Here is a 20,155-nt window from a genome sequence, read left to right on the forward strand (position 1 = left end):
ATATGATTTCAAATACTATATGTCTTGCAATTTCTCTTTATAAACCGTTTATAAATTTAATCAAAAAGAGGCTGACAAGTCCTAGCGCTGTTAATATACAGTAAATTTTTTTTATTGTGTTTCTTATACTTTTCAAATTCAATTTTATTCTTTTTGTCAAAATTACTTTCTTCTTCCACACTTGATGTTTTTTCTCGACCCCCTGCACTCTCCCCCTAGCGAAAAATAAAAAGAAGAGATTATCTTCATAAAAATAAAGAAAAAAGGGTCTCATAGGAATTTTTATTAAACTTCATCACGTAATGACTTATTATCAAGTTGGGTGCACAGTTTACTCCACTGGTTGGACAAAGGAAGTGAACTCTCGCTTTTAATACAAAGATCATTTTATAAAAATGTAATTTTTAGAACTATTGATTGTTATGCAAATAATAAGACATTTACAAGTTGAATGAATAGATTATTGGGCAGCTAATGAGCCCAATTTGTCTGTATACAGTTAAATTAAAATCTTTATTGGTGACTAAACTAAAATAGAACTGGAAATTTAGTGATAAATTTGGAATATAAAATGAGTGACTAAAACGAAATTTCTTTCAAGTTGAGTGACAATAATCTAAGAAAAATTAGTGCCATATGGGAAAGGGCATTAAATTTTGTGACAGAAATGTCACTCCTCACTAAATTTTTACCAAATCCAAACTTTTGTCCCAGGTTTAAAATAAAAAATTTACCAATTAAAATGACTGGGTTCAAAGTTGGTGATTTCTAGTGTTTTCTACACATATTTTATGTATTGGACATTAAATAAATTAACATGATTTGCATGTAAAAGAATGGGTTGAAAACAAATATAAATAAATAATATCTCTCTCTTCATCAAAATTTATTTTTATATGAATTGCTTTCAACTTTATTTCTTTGCTCGACGTGGCACATTAAGCAACATAAAAATTTCATGATGAAAGTCTAAAGTTTGTAATTTTCATAATTAACTGAAGACACTCTACACTTTTTTTTCTAAAATAATAATAAATAAAAAAAAGACTTGAGCATGTTTTATTTTGAAGAGAGTATGATTTAAAAAAAAAATTACTGTAAAAAATAGTTCAATCTATTGGTTCTCCTTCGATTAAATCAGCTTTTGAGGATAATAAGAAATATAAGAGATTAACATTCCGATTGTATGTGAGAAATGTACAAAAGTTATTTCTGGTTGAAGGGACAATCGATCACGATAAGAAAGAAGTTGAGAATGTCTTTTTTATTCTTGTATACTTTCAAAGAAACCTTGTTTGTTTAGTCCCCGTTTGGCCCCCGTTTTTTAGAAATGAAAATGAGTGGAATAGTGTTTTTTTGAAAAATGAGTGATTGAAAAAGAAGTAAAAGCTTTCGATTTACGTGTAATATTATTTTATGAAAAATTGTGTGGTTGGAAATAAAAGTGAGAAAAATTGAAATGTAATGTAATGAAATTTAACGAGGGCTTAATGAAAACAACTAGTCATTCTGAAATCCAAAATTGGGACTTACTTAAAGAGAAATGACAAAAACTTGGGAGCTTATTTATTGTAAATGGAATACTCACACACCTACAAAGAAGGATGAGTCCCAAGTTGGTATTGTGAAAACATCATACAAATACTCTCTAGTTTCAAGTTGAAATTTATTGCTCATTATGAGTTGAGTTTTGATATTTTAAAGCCAGTTTATAGTATCCTTTTGCATGAAAATAATCAATTTGGTTATTGTGGTAAACTCTATTATGTTTAGGCATATTGGCCTGCAATCGTGCCATGCAAGTTTTGGAATAGAAATTAATATATTATATGTGGTACAAGATGTGAACCTTGGCTCTTAATCAATTGAATTGGCAAAACAAAATATGCTTTGGTTTTTTTTTACTTGGGATCGCAATAATGTATTATGCAATAACAGTTTGACTATTTTAATAGCGAAAATGAAACTCTTAACACATTTTATTGGGACAAAAGTTAATGAATTCTTAATACAAATATTCTCTTTATGACTTTTTAAGTATTGTGGTCATCATTATTATTCGAGGCAAGATTGTAGTGTTGGTCCCTCACGTATAGTGCTTCTAACAATGTAGTTATCAACCTTAAAAATAAACATTTTGATCCTTATGTTTAAATTTTGTTTTTGATGTTAGTCCAAGCTCATAATTTCAAAAATCTATTAACACTAGGGACCAATTTTTTTTCCTTGTTGATCAAACTATCACAAGTACTATAGATTGGGGACCAATACTACAAGTTTCCCTATTTTGGTAAGTTCACACATTCTTAACATCAAAAGTACAGAAAATAGCAGCCAAAATCCCCACAATTTTGACTGGTGTTGCACCTTGGTCTAAAATCTTCAAATCATAGCAATTAAATCTCCAATCTTTTAATTTTAGTAGCAGTTAGGTTCTCATTGGACAGTTTTACCCTTGCCTTCAATTAAGAAGCTAAAATTCTATTGAAAAGATTATATTTACTCTTTTCTTTAAATAAACCAAAAAAAAAGGGTAAATACAAAACAAGAATGAAAGAAAAAATAAAAATGAAATTACTCTTCTCCCATCCATCCAGGCCACACCCGTCAAGATAACCAAAAAGGGAAACATAGATAATTAGAATATATCCAACAAAAAAAAAAAAAAAAGAAGAAGAAAAGAAACTAGTGAAAACGTTACAAGAATTAGATGTTGACCACTCGATAATAGGTCAAGGTCACAATAGTATATCAAATGTCACAATATACACAGTATGGTCACAATCATAAATCGCACAAGGTCACAATCACCAAACACAAACTGTGAGTCAGAATTACAAATTTCGTATCAATTACACTTTTTTTAGGTCGCTTTGTAAGTTCTAATTTTTTTTCAATTTTTACGTTGACTTTTTTTTTTTAAATAAAAAAGAACAAATGTCAATTGCGTATAACAAATTTGTAACACAATTGCACAATAAACTCCTCGACCACCAAGCAAAAGGGATAGCATGTGGCCTAAGTTTTTTTTTTAGATTTTTTAAAATTTTTTTTACCCCCCCCCCCCCCCCCCCACAAGTCATCATTGCTGCAAGCAGTGGTTCTAAGCTCGACTGTGGTGGTTGGTCTCCGGTGACGTCAATTAGAGTTGGTGGTGATGGCGGCTACTAGAGAGAGAGAAAGAGAGCCCATATTTTTTAATGAGTGGAGGTGGGTTGGGGTGATGAGATGGGATGGGGATGGGGTGGAGTGCACCTAAATTTTAATAGAAAAATCTTTGCAACCGATTTTCGAAATGAAAAGTTAAGAAAATGGTGTGAGTGTAATTTTAACCTAAAACTATTGTCAATCACTTTGGAAGGGGTTTGTGGATTTTTTATTTTATTTTTTATTTTTTATTTTTTAAATAAGGGTGAAATTGCAATTATAATTAAGTATCTGTTTGATCCTGATTATTCAAGAAAAAGGAATTTTTTGATTCAATTTGCTGGATCCACTAAAGCATATATTAAATTTGTTAAACCGAGAAATAATGACAATGTTGAATTCTATCTCTTTAACCCTTCAACAAGCTGTTGTCCGATCTCCCAAATTATCCCCAATATTAAAAAACTCTCTGCTGATGCCCTTTGTATGACAATGCGAAAAGCACTCAGGTGTAGAATGGTCAATCAATCTCCTAAGTCCATGAAAAAATTGGACAGCATGGACTGGAGTTCTTGGAGCATTTTAGGGGGAATTTATTGGAATTGCCCTTTTTCTGCATAATATTTAATTAGAATTTTTCAAATTCATAACATCGCAATTTGGTAAAAATCCAATTCTAATCCAGACCAATTAGATGCTAAAATTTTAGCGCTTTTCTAAGGATACATTGTCCACTAAGGACATAAGTCTACAGAAATAAGACTTTGAGGATATAAATACTGTCTTAAAGAAAGGGGACCAAGGTGCAACATGTGTCAAAGTTTGGGGACCCACACGGCTATTTTCCCTCAAATATGCAAAATTTTCAAAAGAGAAATATCGACCAAACATGGTGCCCACTACCACGAGATAAGGAAAAAAATAAATAAATAAATAAAACAAGTCACAAAAGTAACTAAGTGGTTAGTCCATTTGTTCATGGCTATTTAACAATTTTTTTCATAACAAAACATGGCCATTCCCATATGCTCATTTTCTAAGCAAACACCACCAATCCCAACTATTTCAATCTCCTCTTATCCTTGTACAAATTCACATCTCAAAGCAATCAATTATGGCTGCCTTCCAGCCTAAAGCCATTCTTCTTCGATTTACAGCCTTAATTTGGTAACAGACGAAGCGTTAACTATGGCTACTAAGGGTGTGGATGCTTCTAGAGTGGAATTGGAGTTTGCGCAGAAAATGGAAAAGGTTTTTGATAACAAAAGGAGCGAAAATGAGGTTGAGAGACATTGGTGCAAAGGAGTCGCAGAGAGAAGGGAGAGAAGAAGAAAAAGAAGAAGGGACTTGGAATGTTTGGAGCATGAGAAAAATGAAAAACATGTATTTTTCAAGGCTGCCAAGAAGCAGTCATACTTGACACCTAAAGAAGAGGCAAAGTTTTCTTGGTACCGGTAGTTATACCTCTAATTCTAAATTGATTGATATAAGTGGAGTCACTTTGTTTTAGTTAAGTTCTTGGACGAAGTAGTTCAAATTTGATATTTTGCCACTAAGTATAGACAAGTCAAGCTTTTATGAAAAAATGAACGTGCTATGCACTTAAAGGGCATGTTAAATACTAAATTTAAATAAATAAATATTTCACCTCAATTAGAATTTGAGCAAAATCTTCAATACAATTAAGAATTCAATATGCAACCTGCAATTCAAGTTATAGTTTTTGGTTCAGAGATTAATTGTGCATATATGTATATATAATGCAGTTATTCAATGTAGATTAGCTGCTGTTCTTTTTGATATACTTTTCCATTCACCAAATTTTAAATTCCATCTGTTCTACCTTAGGAGTTTAATTGCCAAACTATTCAGATAGATTATGGGTTTTCAGGCTTCCGTATTGCAATTCTAGCAAATGCGACTAAAACTTATTCCCAATAAATTTAGGGTTTACTTCATAAATCAAATTTTCTGCCTCTGTTTGGTTCTTTCCTCACATTGTTTTACAAAAAAAATAGGAAAAAAGGTTGAACCTGTGAGAAAGAAAATAGCAGACATGGGAGAAGAAGAATTAACCTCAAGTCAATGGGCTAAGGCTTCAGGAATCACTCAGCAAAGGCTTGTATATATTTTATGTTAAGAGAGAGAATCACAGGATCGAATTTGCAGCTGTTATCAGAGACTTGTTATTGCAGTCGCTAGATCTCATCAAGGAATAGGGTTGAGCTTCAAAGATTTAATTCAGGTCCCTTACATAATTTCAAACATTAACTGCGATGTTACAAATTTTATTGAGTATTAAAATGATTCTACAATCTTGCAGAAAGGAAGAATTGGACTAATTCGAGGGGCTATAAGATTTAACACGAAGAGAGGTTGTAAGTTATCCACATACGGTTACTAGTGGATTAGGCAAGCTATTAGCAGAGCCATAGCCAGCAAATCAACGATATTCCAATTGACGGTAAGGCATACATCATTAAGCAGGTCTTACTCTGTTTTCATGAGTTAATTCCAAATATCAATTGATTAATCTATTGTTCTATATATGAACAACTTTGAGTTTTAATGGTGCTTTTGCCAATTTAATTGAATTTTATGTTAGCCACTATTGAATAAGTCCTAAAATGAGGGATAAATGTACAAGATATTTAGGCTCGACATATTCCAACATTTCCAGCAAATGTGAACGTGACATTACTAGCTACCCATCCCCACCAAAAAAATAAACAAATTCATAAATTGAAAAGGATAATTCCCGGACGAGTTGTGGAAATCCCTAATTTAGTGACTAAAGAGAATATGAAATTTAACAGAAAGCTCACAATCAGTGAATGGGTGTTAAGGTTTTCATGTGCAGGGCAGTATTAGTGAATTGGTACCTAAGATTTGCGAGGCGAACAATGACTTAAGCCGAAGGCTGCAGAGTATCCTACATGTGATGAGATTGCAGCAGCCATTGATGTGGATGCTTCAATTATCCTTTAGAGTGCATGTTTATTCCATCAGCTATGAGTATGCTACAAAAACTTTGTACAAGAGTTTTAAATGCTGAGTTTCGGCTATAAAAAATAAATAACCCTCCTCCCTCCTAAATGTGGTGTCAGCTACATGAATCATTTTTCATCAATTCGTCCATTTCATTGCTAAGAAACTACATTTTTAACTTTACCCTCATGTATTCTACATCAATTTAAATAAAATCTTGAAAAAGTAGTAGAAATTTGATTGAATTCTTTGTTTTACCATTTTCTGTAGGACATCATACGGGGGCGAAATGAAACGAAACTAGAGGCAATGGAGAAGAAAGAGATGTTGAAAAGAGAAATACAAAAGCTTCTTAACTAGTTGTGTGAGAGAGGAAAATGTCTTAAGACTGCACTATGGCCTTAATGGCTGCACTCCATGTTCCTTTGAAAATTGAAGAGATAGGAAATTTATTTAAACTTTCAAGGGAGAGGATTCGGCAGATTAATAGCACTGCATTGTCTAAATTACAAAGGACTAGTGGGATAAATGATCTCAAATATTTGATATAGCTTTTACTATATATAAAGAATACATGCTTACAGTACATAAATCATGGATTTGTATATCCATTTTCTACAAAATTATTGCAAATTGAAGACACTGTCTTCTGCTCTTTCGAATTTTTCTTAAGATTCTGTTGTGAGTATATAATCTAAATGCAAGTTTGAATTGGTTATCTATTTCAGCTATCTCAAATTGAACTTTCAACTCAAAAAACTCCATTTTGGATCAATTCAGTTGTGATCCTTCTTACATTCAAATCTAAACGAGCTTAATTGAAACTTTTAGTGTTAAAGAGGTACATAAATTAATTTCTTGTATCATGAATTGCATGTCATACATGATACGGAGGTTCACTTGAACACTCTATATGATCACATAAAAATTCATTTTGGCACACTCTTCTTACTTTAAATTTTAGTTATTGTTGGATCAGAGCCTAAAATTAAGCCTTAATTTGGATTTGCATAAAGATCCCGAGAATAGAGGAAGAACTAAATATCAAACACCAGATTTAGTCTGAAACTAGTCTATATCCTCGTTGAGCTTCACCTTATGAACTCTTATAACTAAATTTTTCTGGTTTGAGATTACAGGGTACAAAGAGGCACAAAAATCTCAACTCAAGCATGATTTTTCCCAAGAACAGCACATAGATTACAATCTCCCACAAAAGGCACTTTCCTACATGATCTCAATATCCAAGAAGATAGAGGATTTTCCTATTGACTTTTTATCTCAAAAGCTAAGCCTAGAAATTTAGAAGTCTTGAACTGAAGTCCAAAATGCAGAGGCAACACTGCCAGCACATGCATCAAAATTTTGCCTTCCGTCTCCAGGGGAAGCTTGTAGAGAGAAACACAACCAACATTGTGTAAGTATTATGCCCTAGGTCCTTTCAACTTTGGACATAAATACTTTTGATATATAATTAATGCAATTTAATGGCAGATCTATTATTTAATTAATTATCTATTAAATAAATAATAGAGTCCGTAGATTCAAATCTTCATAATTTGTTAATCACAAGGAGTTGTGATTGTGAGATACAAATTACATCTGATTGAATCTTAAATTGTCCGTGGTCGTAAGTAATAACGAGATACGGATATCGTTATTACGGATAGACCATCACGTGTGACATTTCTTACTTGTAAAGTGAGTAATTGATCTCACAAGTTAAAGTGTGGTGACACTTAGATGAATACGTGGATGTTTTGTTATAGAACAAAATATTGGAGACCCACCGAGAGATTCCACGTGGATAGCTATCTGAGTGTCAGTGGTTAATCTCTAACATTCGGTACTGGAATTGGCCCTTTGACTTGAGGTCGTCATGGTACCTTATATGAGGACAGTCATACTTTGGCGGTGTTGGATGTTGCTCTGCAAAGGGCCGCTAATACGACATCGTTCGGGTACGTCAAGAATCGTATGAAGGTTGTGATTGATCAATAAAGGATTCATCACTCTTAAATAGTATGAGATTATGATATGTGTTTCATTCAATTAAGTCGATGATGAAATCCTTGGTCAAGGTATACTCATAAGCCGAAAATGAGTTTTCGACTTATATTGACTTAATAGTGGAGTGAAAGATATGATCGATAATTGAGATTGACACGCTTCCATATCTCGTAATTGATCGGATCATATTAACGAAGGGATTATAGTTTTACGGTAAACGAACGAATTTGGTTTTGTCATACCACATGACATTTCTCGTCACATGTATTGCCCTTATATGTCTAGATGTCAATCTGGGACGGCGAGTGTGAATTGACGATAAATTAAAAGGATAATTTAATTTATTAATTTTGATTAGATCAAAGTAATATTTCACGTCGTTAGGCATCGTGATCGGGAGCCTGATGGGTCACACACAAAAGAGAATTGAAATATTGCAATTTGTTAATTAATTAATTTAACAATCGTTGGATAAATTAATTAATTGGGTTGGTTATTTATAGGCTCGAATTAATTAATTGGATTAATTAATTCACGGACCGGATTTAATTAAATTGATTAATTAAATATGGACCGGACCGGGCCAGGCCCGTTTAGGCTTATATAAATACATGACTAGGATTTTCAATCCATATGGTTTTTCTCATAATCATTCTTGCTAGAACGAAAAGAAATGCAAAAGATTTGCAGAATTCTTCAAAGGTACAAGTTTTATCACGATTTTTATATAAACACAAAGGGATTCTCGATGGGAATCGAAATAATTTTAATTTTTCGCTGTGCATGTATAAATAGATTCCCACCAAATTGAGAAGTTGAATTTTGGAGCCAAAGGACCGTAAGTGTCAGTTGAGTGTAGCGATTATAGAATAAAAACGCGATTTTTCCATTTTGTATCACAAACAACATTCTAACAGTTATCCTACAAGTTTTAGAAAGTAATGTTAACATGTTGTGGAAATTATATACCAAGAACTTTGAATCGTGCAATTCTGGCTCAGTTTCACAATACACCAAATCAAACACAAACCAATCAAAAGCTCAACCCAAATTCAAACTTCCCAATGTGGTTGCCATCTTTTAAATTTTTCCCACAAAGGACAATATGGTGGATGTAACTAATTCCACAAAGTAAGAGATAAGGAAGGAAGGACTGGTTCAACACTCATCAAGAACGAAGAATGGCTGCCTTTCTTTTCTCACAATACAATTGCAACTCACATGGTTCATACAAAGGAGTTAACATATATATAGTTTAAGGTTTAAACGCATGGGCCAAGAAACAACAAATTGGGCCAAGACTTAACAACACTTTATTATTTTCTTCATTTATTTGTCTTTGTTCTTGTCATCGAATTTTTAAGAAGGAAAGGGTTTCTTAGAGATTAGCAAGGTGTGCCAACAAGAAAGGTAAAGTGGGCTAAGCATCTAAATCCAATTAATGAATGGATGATAAGTGTATTTTATACATTTTTTGAGCCTTAAATTAGTAATAGTTCGTAGTTTTTTTGATGAAATATAGCCTAATTTAGTGTATAATTTTGTTTCATGGATGAAACTCGATGAATGAAAATGAAATTGTAAAAAAAGAAGAGAACATTGGTGAGAAGGGAAAGATCCAAAGTTCGGAGACTAAATACTCAAAAATTCTGTCAGACCTCATGATGAAGATTCAAGAATACTAGCGGTCAATTGAATGAAGAAAGAAGTCAAAGTGATGAAATATGATCAAAATATTTTCACAAATCAACTTTAAATTACACAAGTATGTTCCAGATTTTTAGCCAGAGATTGAGACACAGTTTTGACATAGTAAATTTTCAATTGGAAAAAGGCTATCTCTAACAAAGGTGTAGCCATTTGAATTTTGTTCCAATGCACTTAGAATCGCCTTAATCCAATATCAGAAGATAACATTATAATAAAAATACTGAATGATGTGCAAAGTTGGAGCAATAGAGGTGGCGCCGAGGTGCCCACTCTAGGAAAAAATAATAGATCCGTAGCGCGTGCACCGCCAAATAGGGCTTCCAAGTGCAACTCACCTTTTAAAGGTCTAATTCAACTAAAACTCTTCCAAGACTTAAAAGAAGACATAAATATAACTCTAAAGAACACTTTTGCGGAGAATTGGATGAGGCAAGAGGCAAGATATCAATCAAGAGGGTTATACGCTTTGAGAATTAAAGAGAGAAAATGAGGAAGAAAACAAGAAATCAAGAATTAGCGTTTGGAATCAAAATTTTGGGAAAGAAGAGGAACTTGGCTCTAGATTCATCCATCTCTCCACGCCTCATTTTAAAACTCAGTGATATATTCCAATATTATTATTTGTTTTTCTTCCTACATTATGAATAGCTAAATTTTTTTGATAGGGCAAACAATGAAATTTATTAAGATCCTTTAATTCAAGTTTCAAGATCCTAGATCTTTAAAAGTTCATGTGCTGATTTTATTCATGGAGTTTATTGCTTGAATTCTTTAGCCAATTATTCATTGATCTTGTGAATTTATTATGAGTCGAGAGGTGAGTTTCAGATTTAGACCACATAATAAAATCCAGAAACTTGTATAAAAGTGTAGAGACGGATTTTCTAATTAATGCGGTTGTTACATGAATTCTTAGAAATTAAATGTGTATAACTAAGGTATATCCTGATTAACATAGAAATATGGAATTGACTTAGTTAAATATGATCAATTTTAACTCGAAAGAGATTAGTTCAATATGTATAGAAGAATTCGACTGATCATTGCACTATGTAATGAATCTTGAGTAAAGAATTACATGTAATCAATAAAAGAAATTGTGAAAGCCTAATATCGCCTTCATATTTCAAAACCTAATTTGATTTTTGTGTGCATTAAGATACATTCAAATAGTAGTGTAATTTAGATCAACAATCACAAAATCATAAATTATTTTTGTCAAGCAGAAGCTATCAATAATAAACTAGGAATAAATAATAGTCCTAGTAGGAACGGTTATTCGAATTCAAAGGTGCATTATATTACTTGTTCAATATCGTACACTTACGATATAAAAAATGCAACAAGTTTTTGGAGCCGTTGTCAGAGACTATTTACATTTAATCTAAATTTATTTTGTTTTAACTTTTATTTGATAAGATAAAAATGTGTTCACCGTATGTTCCGTTCTCAAGGTGATGATCTTGAACCATTTGATCTGGAAATAGATGTACCTTTGATGAAAACTCAAAGAACACAAATAAGAACAAGAAACATCATATGGCAGAATAGCAAAATATTTTGAGACTACCAATTGGACAAGGATTTGCTAAAGTAGGGGCACCTCAAAATCAGTGGCACGAACAAGTTGAGATCAATGAAGGATTAGTGTAGAGATGTGCTCTAGCTGTTGATGGCAGTTGGGCAACTGAGATTAGTGCCTATAGGAGGCAGGAATTAGATGATAGAGCTTGGAGCTCAATTTTCCTTCACTTATATGACAATGTGATAAGAAAAATTGGAGAAACTACCACAGGTGAAACATTATGGGCAAAATCAAATAAGTGTTTTCTCTTGAAACAATTCTATAACTTTAGGTTTGATTCCTTCTCTAGACTAGAAGAAAATATTGATAAGTTCACAAAACTGATTCAAGCCTTAGCTAACTATGATGAGAAATTATCTTATTATCAACAAGTGGTTGCCCTGTTAAATTCCTTGGGTGACAAATACCGGGAGATTAGAAAATGCCTTGGAGTATGGCAGAGAGGATCTCTCTAACAATATTTTTCCTTCAAGTTAAACAATTTAACAAGTGTAGAACTTTTTAAATGCAATATATATATAGATAGGATATACAGGTTTCTTTGATCCTCAAGTAATTTATCGAATTCATTTGGAATATAAAATAAACTTTCATATGTAGACTGTACCAAATGTACGGTTTCTTGAGCAAAGGCGTTTGAGATATTTTCTCCTTATTGACCACTAATGTCCATCGACCTTGACCTACCGAAGACCTAGCACCCATTATCTACCAAACATCCTTCTCCATTTCATATCCATTTATGGTATTTTAGATCTATTCCATTAAAAAATAAATGCTCCTTCACAATCTTAACATTTTTCCTCCATAGTTATCACATTTTACACATAGAATTCGTATCAAATTAGGATCATTAGCATTCTTTGCTGCAAACATCAACAAATTTTTTATCAGTACATTATACGAATACGACATCCTATCCATTGACGTCCGTTGTTTGTCCATATTTGATTATGAACTAATATCACTACTATATAAAAAGGGGCAATGTTTCACTACTTTAGAAAAAACAGTAGATTCTTCCATTTTGTCCCACTGTAGCTTTTTTTTAGAGAAAGCAACGACGTCGTTTATCTTACATGTTTGATATAGTGACTTTGTTGCTTTTCCTCAATTTGCTCGGCATGGAGGATTATGTCATAGAGCCCTATTTACTCTTTCTCCATTTTTACACGCTACAGTCATGCCTCTCTATTTCTCCACACTAATTCAAGAGCAAAAATGTGAATTCCATAAATATATGATTGAAAATATGTTTAAAGAAAAATAAACTTTAAAAAATGAAGACCAAACATGCTAACAAATGAATATATTTATTTTTTGAAAAATAAGTTTTTATTACCATTTCATTTTTATCGTAAAATGATTCTAATTTTAATATGTTAGATTGTGCTTCAAAATTACATAATTTATCAAGTATAATTTTTAAAATTAATTTTTATAAAGTAATATATTTTTATAATTTTTACGTACGTTGGCTTCCGTAAGCCTCCGGATTACGGAGGCCAGGCCTCCATAAAGCCTCCGTATTATGGAGGCTTTGCTCCATAATACGGAGGCCTTGCATCCGTAATTTTTTTTATTTTTTAATATATACTAAAATTATTATTTTTAAATGTTGTTGGCATGATGCGTGTGAGGAAGAATATTTGTCAATCACCATAAACAAAATTTTTCACAAAATGCAAAAAAATAAAAATGCATAATAAATCTTCTTATTACGCTAATAAAATTATAATATTTTTTTTTTACAAATAACATAAAAGCTTATTTTTATTTTCAACAAAAAAATACATTTAAAAATTAGTAATTTCATAACAACTTTTTTATTTTTATTTTCGGAAATACAATTATAAAATAAAAAATAATTAATTTTTTAATATAATATGTTATGGAGGCTCAAGTATGAGCCTCCATAATTATTAACATTTTGGAGGCGCATGTTTGAGCTTCCATTATGGAGCCTCCGTTATTACTTTACTAAAAAAAAAAAAAAATCATAAAAACATATTACTTTATAAAAATTAATTTTAAAAATTAGATTTGATACATTATGTAAATTTGAAGCACAATCTAACATATTAAGATTAGAATTATTTCATGATAAAAATGAAATGATAATAAAAACTCATTTTTCGAAAAATAAATATATTTATTTGTTAATAAATAAAAACATTATTTTTATATATGTACGTAAAAGATATATAGTAACCATTTGGATGACCAAAAAATAATATCAATCAAAATGTTTACGAACCGTTTAAATAATAATTAATTGAGGGGGTTAATTCAAGAGCAAAAGTGTGAATTCCATAAATATATGTAAAAAAAAATTCGCTTTAAGTTATTTAAAAGTAAAAAAAAAACTTATAATTGTAAAAATTACTTGTAACTTAACAATATATTAACTTAAAAATTTGAAGTAAATATTTAGATATATTTAATTTTTAAAATTAAATATTAACTTATATGTTAAATAGATGATCTATAAATAAATATCATTTAAATAAAAAAATATATCAAAGGAATCTCTCCATATTTATTATGGAAACTTGATCTCACCATGAGATCAAGCCTCCGTATTACGGAGGATTGAGACTTCCAAGCATTAAGACTAATTTTTTCTTTGAATTTATTTCTTAGTAATATTTTTATTTGTTGATATTTTTTGCTATCACTATTTTATTTCCAACAATCACTTTTATGTAAGAAATTATTAACAAATAAAAATACAGACAAAAAATATTTGTAAAATGTAAGAAGTTACTTATGAGTAAAAAATCTACAATTTTGATGCTAATAAAAATACAATAAATACAAAACTCGTGTGACGCACATGTCAAGGACTAGTATTAACAAAAAAATAAATGTCACATTGATTTCTTTTTTTTTTTTTTTTTTTACAAGGTGTCCAATTCTTGACTAATCCTTGGGTCTGTGATCCGGCCCCTCTTCACACAGTCCGGTTAATCGCAGGATGTGCCTCCGACTGGCCAGGGTCCGAGCGCTCCCCACCTGGTCTGACAAAGTGCCAAGCAAGCCAATCCAAGTTGCACCTTGCCTTCCAAGAATAATCCTTGCCTTCCAAGTTCCCACTTGCCTTCCAAGAATAAATCCTTGCCTTCCAAATGTTCCCTTGCCTTCCAAGAATAAATCATTGCCTTCCAAGAGCCCCATGTTTCGAACTCACGACCTCTGCTCTGCCAGGTTTGACAGCGTCCGTCCTTTGCCAGTGGAGAAGTGCCCTGGGGGGCAAAACTGTGTAGGGTAAACTTTTTAAAGTGCCTGGCCCCACCGCACTGCGGCCCCATACTCCAGAAACCCCACCTCCGGCCTGGCCCTACGCGTTAGTATACACCGCTTGGCCCTACACGTATGGAGGGATTTTTTGGAGAGGCACAGTACCACCATGCTGGTAAGAGGACTCGAACACGGAACCTCAGCCAGCAATGCCAATGTCCTTACCACTAGAGCAAATAGACATCGGCATGTCACATTGATTTCTACTAATAGCATAACATGTATTAAGTTATGGACTGCACATTTTAAGAACATGAACTATTTGGAAATGCTGGAGCCATTGGAAGATAACCTTGTAAGATGACAATGCATGAGAGTCGAGGCAAACCCATGGTAAACCCAACCAACAAACTCAAGCAGACCCACGGCAAATTAGCCATGAGCACAGCAACTCCAGAACCACAGAAGATAAACCCACCGTAAACGCCAGCAAACTCCATGGGAAGACGAATCTTGTAAGATGGCGCGGCAGTAGAATCTAAGCAAACACACTCAACTGCAAGCCTACAAAAAAACCCACGAGTGGACCAACGGAGAAATTTAAGTTTAATGGATTTAGTGCCAACCCAAATGAAAGAGGATGGAGGATGAAAGAATGAAAAAAAAAAACATAGATAGAAGGGTTTCTTTGTCTTCAAATTTTGGTGGGAATCATTAAAAAATTGAGAGGAAATAGATGAATTGTGAGACAGATACATGAAATACGGACAGCATGTTTGACAATAGCTTTAATTTTTTTTCCACAATGGTATAACAAAAACCGTGGTCCATGTCGCGGTTAGGCTTTAATAAAAATCGTTGTCTATGATGGAATAGCTATCCACCTTTTACAAAGGTTATTAAAATAACTGCTATGTATTAGTTTCTAAAATGCAGAAGTTACAACGAAAACAGTAGTATTTAAGCTCCTATTTGACATCTATTGAATCAAAATTCTTTTTTTTTCTTTACACTCATTTTCAACCACATATTCATATAATAAAAGATTTTGCACGTAAACTTAAAACTTTTTCTATTTTTTAACCACACATTCTTGAAAAAAGACTATTCCAAAACTTATTTTCCCAAAAAAAAAATTTAATTAAAAGAATTGGCAGCTTGACACAAGAACTGCCATTGACACTGCATTTTCCAGAAAAGAATATATTCAAATAAAATGACATGATTCCAGTTCCAATATATGAGGCCCCAATTCGTTGCTACCAAATGAAGTGATGTTGACATAGTTAGGTAGTGGAATGAATCCATGGTGGCAACTTGTTCATAGATAGAATCTCGGCAACGTGGACCTGGGAAATGTCAGCAAGTCATTATGAGGTGAGTTCGTGATGTGAGATTAATAATCACTACTAAAAACCATAGTTTCATGCACGAATTTTTCGTTCTTGAAACCTCGATATCCGTTGCTATTATTCTTTAACAATGAAAGCAGCCGCAAATCCGTTCCTAATTTGAGAGTAGCTAATAGTTACCAATGGATCCTACTGTAAGTAAAGAGTAAAATTTTACCAATGAATTTTTCGTTGGTAAAGTGTGAATCTTTTACCAGCGAAATTTCTGTTGGTAAAAATCTTAACCAATACCACCGACTTTCTGTTTGTAAATGTCTACCATTATAATTGATAAAAATTAATGTTGTAAATAGCCGCATAGGTGTGAGGCATGATAAAAAAAAAATATTATTATTATTATTATTATTATTATTATTATTATTATTTATTTATTTATTTAATAATTCTAATTTTTTTAACCTTTAGGCAACCGAAATCCGTAGGTGAAAGGTCCAAATGTTAAACGATTACATGAGATACGCAATATCCGTTGGTAAAAAGATATTATCATTTCCAATCTTAGTTGAATGTGAATAACTTTTACCAACAGATAATCCGTTTTTAATTACCAACGAATTGCATCCGTTGGTAATATTCGGTACATCACCTATGGATATTCCGTAGGTGAAATATCTAAATATTAAACGGTTACATGAGGCACAGAATATTCGTTGATAAAGAGATATCATTATTACCAACGAAAATTTCGTTGTTAATTATCGTAGCTGAAAGTGAATAACTTTTACCAACAGATAATTTGTTTCTAATTACTAACGGATTGCATCCGTTAGTACTTTTCTGTAGGCGAAAAGCTAAATTTTAGTAGTGTAATGGATTCTAGAAAATTGTTTTGCATTAGAGAAGATGAGATTGGTAGATAGCAAAATTGAATCTGTTACCTGATGGAATCTTTTTAGATAAGGCTGTCGCTGGTTAACGGATGGAATGCCCATCATTAGAACCTCAGGAGTGTCGATAATCTTGGTCCAGTAATCACCTTTGTACTTCAAACAACATTTCTTAATAAGTGAGCAGTCATCGATCCAAAGGCTCCAAAGGTTGTCGACCTGGTTGTCCATAGGCAATGCCCCGAGATTTGGGCATTTTGAGATGGATAAATGTCGAAGAATGTGAGGTTTTGGAATCCCTTCGATAAGATTTCCAGTCTCGGAAGGTCACTCAATCACAATTGAGTTAGAGATGAAGGAAAAAAATTGTGTTCCTCATCATTGTTTGAGAAGGAAACCAGTCCTGGATATCCCCCACTGACCACAAATTCATATAGTGAGGTGAGTTTGTGTAAGTCCCACTCTGTCGGAGGCTTAAGTTTCCTGCAGTTGATGATTGCAAGGGAGGTCAGATTGGAGGGAATGTTCCCCTGTGGCAAGGGCTCTACTAATGAAGTACAATTCTCCACCCACAGGGATTTAAGAGATGATAGTAATTCCATCTGGTAGGGTAAGGCCATTGGACGTTGGCAATCAGTTACATGAAGATGTCTCAAATTTGATGTTGGCAAGCCTCCGAGGGGAAATGCTTCCAGATCATCACACGAATATGTATTGAGGAAAATAAAACTTGAGCAATTATGACTAGACCCCAGTAAATTTGTCATATTTAAGTTCCCCCAATTGATAATAATAGATCCAAGAGGAGTTCTGCATTCCTCTAACTCTACCATCTTCAACAACCAGCAATTTTGGATGGCCAATATTGTTAGAGGAGATATACTCTTAGGCAATAACTATAAAGAATCAATACTAAGGGATGTAACAATAGGAAGAGCACCAATTTCTTGGAAGGACAAGAGCTGAGGGAACCTTTTTACAACTAGTTTCCGTAGGTTGTCTAGTCGTCGTGAAATATTATCGTTTGGCCACAAGAGTCGCAAGGTCCTCACAGTGATCAATTTCTAAATTTTCAAGTTTAACTCCTCAAATGCTTTCAAGACTGAAGTTAATCCAAAAACGTTCTCCAAGGTTAGGGAGGTCAAATTGTGCATGCAATTTAGCACCACCTCATTACACTTCTACTTTTACTTCGAAAGTAGATGGAACCAAAAGAATTGGAAGCTTGACCAATCTAGGACATCTTCTTATGAACAATTCACACAACTTTGGAAATTTAACTACCACTTCATCTTCAAGCGATAATCCATGCCACTCCTCCCATTCTGGCATGTCTTCAAAATGCAGAGTTTTCTAGCGATTGAAATGATAATTTTTCACTGCATAAAATTCAACTCCAACCACTTTTACTCGATTCATGCCTTGAATGCTCAATTCTCTTAACAAGGGTAGATGCCCTAATGTGGCAAACTCATGCAGTTTTTACAAAAGTTGATTCTTACTTTTGCTAACTTGGAGAATGACAAATCTCCATTCCAACTCTATAACTTTGCACCACCATAAAAATCAATTTCAAGACTTGATAAATTCTCTTGGGGTTTTAGAGAGTTAGGCACTTCTGCTTCCAGCATTTCATTTCGAGAATTATCTAAGTTGTTGCTCCATGCCAACCTTATTTTGTTAAGACTTGGTTTATGCATTAGTCTCGCATCTATCACTTCTTGAACATTCACAACATTTTGCAATTCCATTATATAAATTTCTCCTTGTAGAAGTGAGAGTTTCCCCAAATCTTTTAATTTCAACCCACTACTTTTACTGACAATCAGCTTGGATAATGTCTGTAGACTTGATAGGATTGATAAGATTTTTCTATCCCTGGCGGTAATCTGATTAGTGCGTAACAGTTCCTTAGTATCAACAATTGTAAGTTGACAAGAGTGATCAGGGACTCAGGCAACCGTTTGAGCGAAGTCCTAGTTAAGTTAAGCTATCGTAAATGTCTGAGGTTGCTAATAGCACTTGGAAGCTCATATATTGAATCCTAACCACTTAATGATAGCACTCTTAAGCAGCACAACTTTGGTAATAGGTCGAGCAAAACTCTTTGGGACATGAAATTTTGACCAAAGTACTTGTTCATGGGTAGTGGCAAAAAAGTTCTTAAACTTCAAAATTTGTTGACCAGGTAAAATTTTTGGTGGGACCCAAAGAAATGGCGAATGAACGACAAGTCACGGACCTTTGCAGAAATATTATTTTGAAGATTTTCCTTCAGCTTATTATCCAACATCAAACATTTATCTCCAGCGATGCTATTAGCTAAATCATAAGGAAGTCATGCAACACAAAACATGAAGAATGATCTCGCTAATAGTTCATCAAAACAATCACTTCCTAATTCCTAAATTAACCTCTCTTGGTGTGAATGATGCAGAAAACCTTCAGCCATCCATAGATACAACAGCTTGGACTTGTTGAATTCATAGTCCATGGGAAAGATAGCACAATAAGCAAAACATCATTTCAGTTATGGAGGAAGATATTGGTAACTGAGTTTTAAAGAAGGAAGGATTTCATTATTTTCTCCATTTATCCAAATATCATTATTCAATACATCTTCCAAGTCTTTAGGATTAACTTTTGTCCGAAGGATTCCTCCAACAGCCTTTACTGCTAGTGGCAAGTTTTTACATCTTTTCACCAAGTATTCACCTATCTCATATAGAAATTGTTGTACATCAAAATTCTTTGTTCCTAATGCATGATGAGCTAACAATGATAAAGCATTTTCGTCTGATAACACAGTCACATGATGAACTGAAATTGACGACAAGATTTTGGCCACCCTTTGACGTCGACTAGTAACAATGATTTTGCTTCTAGGTTTGCCATAAAGGAAAGGACGGTAGAATGTCCCAATCTCCAAAATTTTCATTCCAGACATCATCTAAAACTATTAGAAATCTCTTGTTTAAAAGATTTTCCTTTAGTTTGACCTGAAGCATGTTAAAATCTTCATAGTCACACCTTCCACCTGAAACTGCCTCAAGAATGATTTTTGTTACCCTACAAGCATCGAATTCATCAGAAATACAAGCCTATGCCTTCAGATCAAACTCCTCATTTACTCTTTCATCTTTGTATACTAACTGGACTAGTGTTGTTTTCCCCACGCCTCCTATGCCCACAACGAGAATCACAGATACTGGACTCTCACTTGATTCAGCCCCCAA

The 20,155-nt window shown here is 33.2% G+C and overlaps 2 protein-coding genes across 2 annotated transcripts; one reads left to right on the plus strand and one right to left on the minus strand.

The window, feature by feature from the left end:
- Positions 1-5,203: 5,203 nt before the first annotated feature.
- On the plus strand, positions 5,204-6,815 carry LOC111378513 (RNA polymerase sigma factor sigD, chloroplastic). The gene is given in 7 exon segments (XM_023001730.1): positions 5,204-5,392; positions 5,471-5,611; positions 6,008-6,071; positions 6,074-6,111; positions 6,406-6,497; positions 6,499-6,562; positions 6,564-6,815. Coding segments are annotated over 7 exon segments (711 nt in total). The 3' UTR covers positions 6,687-6,815.
- An 11,645-nt stretch (positions 6,816-18,460) lies between these two features.
- LOC111378520 (putative disease resistance protein RGA1) lies at positions 18,461-19,866 on the minus strand. Its single transcript, XM_023001736.1, has 2 exons — positions 19,537-19,866; positions 18,461-18,808 (listed from the first exon to the last, which is right to left on the minus strand). Exons 1-2 carry the CDS (start codon positions 19,864-19,866, stop codon positions 18,461-18,463), a joined length of 678 nt encoding a protein of 225 aa, XP_022857504.1.
- Positions 19,867-20,155: the final 289 nt, after the last annotated feature.

Source organism: Olea europaea, chromosome 3 (assembly GCF_002742605.1).
Source record: "Olea europaea var. sylvestris chromosome 3, O_europaea_v1, whole genome shotgun sequence".
In the NCBI taxonomy this organism is placed as follows: Eukaryota; Viridiplantae; Streptophyta; class Magnoliopsida; order Lamiales; family Oleaceae; genus Olea; species Olea europaea.

Coding starts and splice junctions, on each gene's coding strand:
- LOC111378520 (XM_023001736.1), bottom strand. CDS start 19,866: ATGTCTGGAATGAAAATTTTGGAGATTGGGACATTCTACCGTCCTTTC. Junction 18,809..19,536: donor ATCCTAAAGACTTGGAAGAT/GTATTGAATAAT, acceptor CGCACTAATCAG/ATTACCGCCAGGGATAGAAA.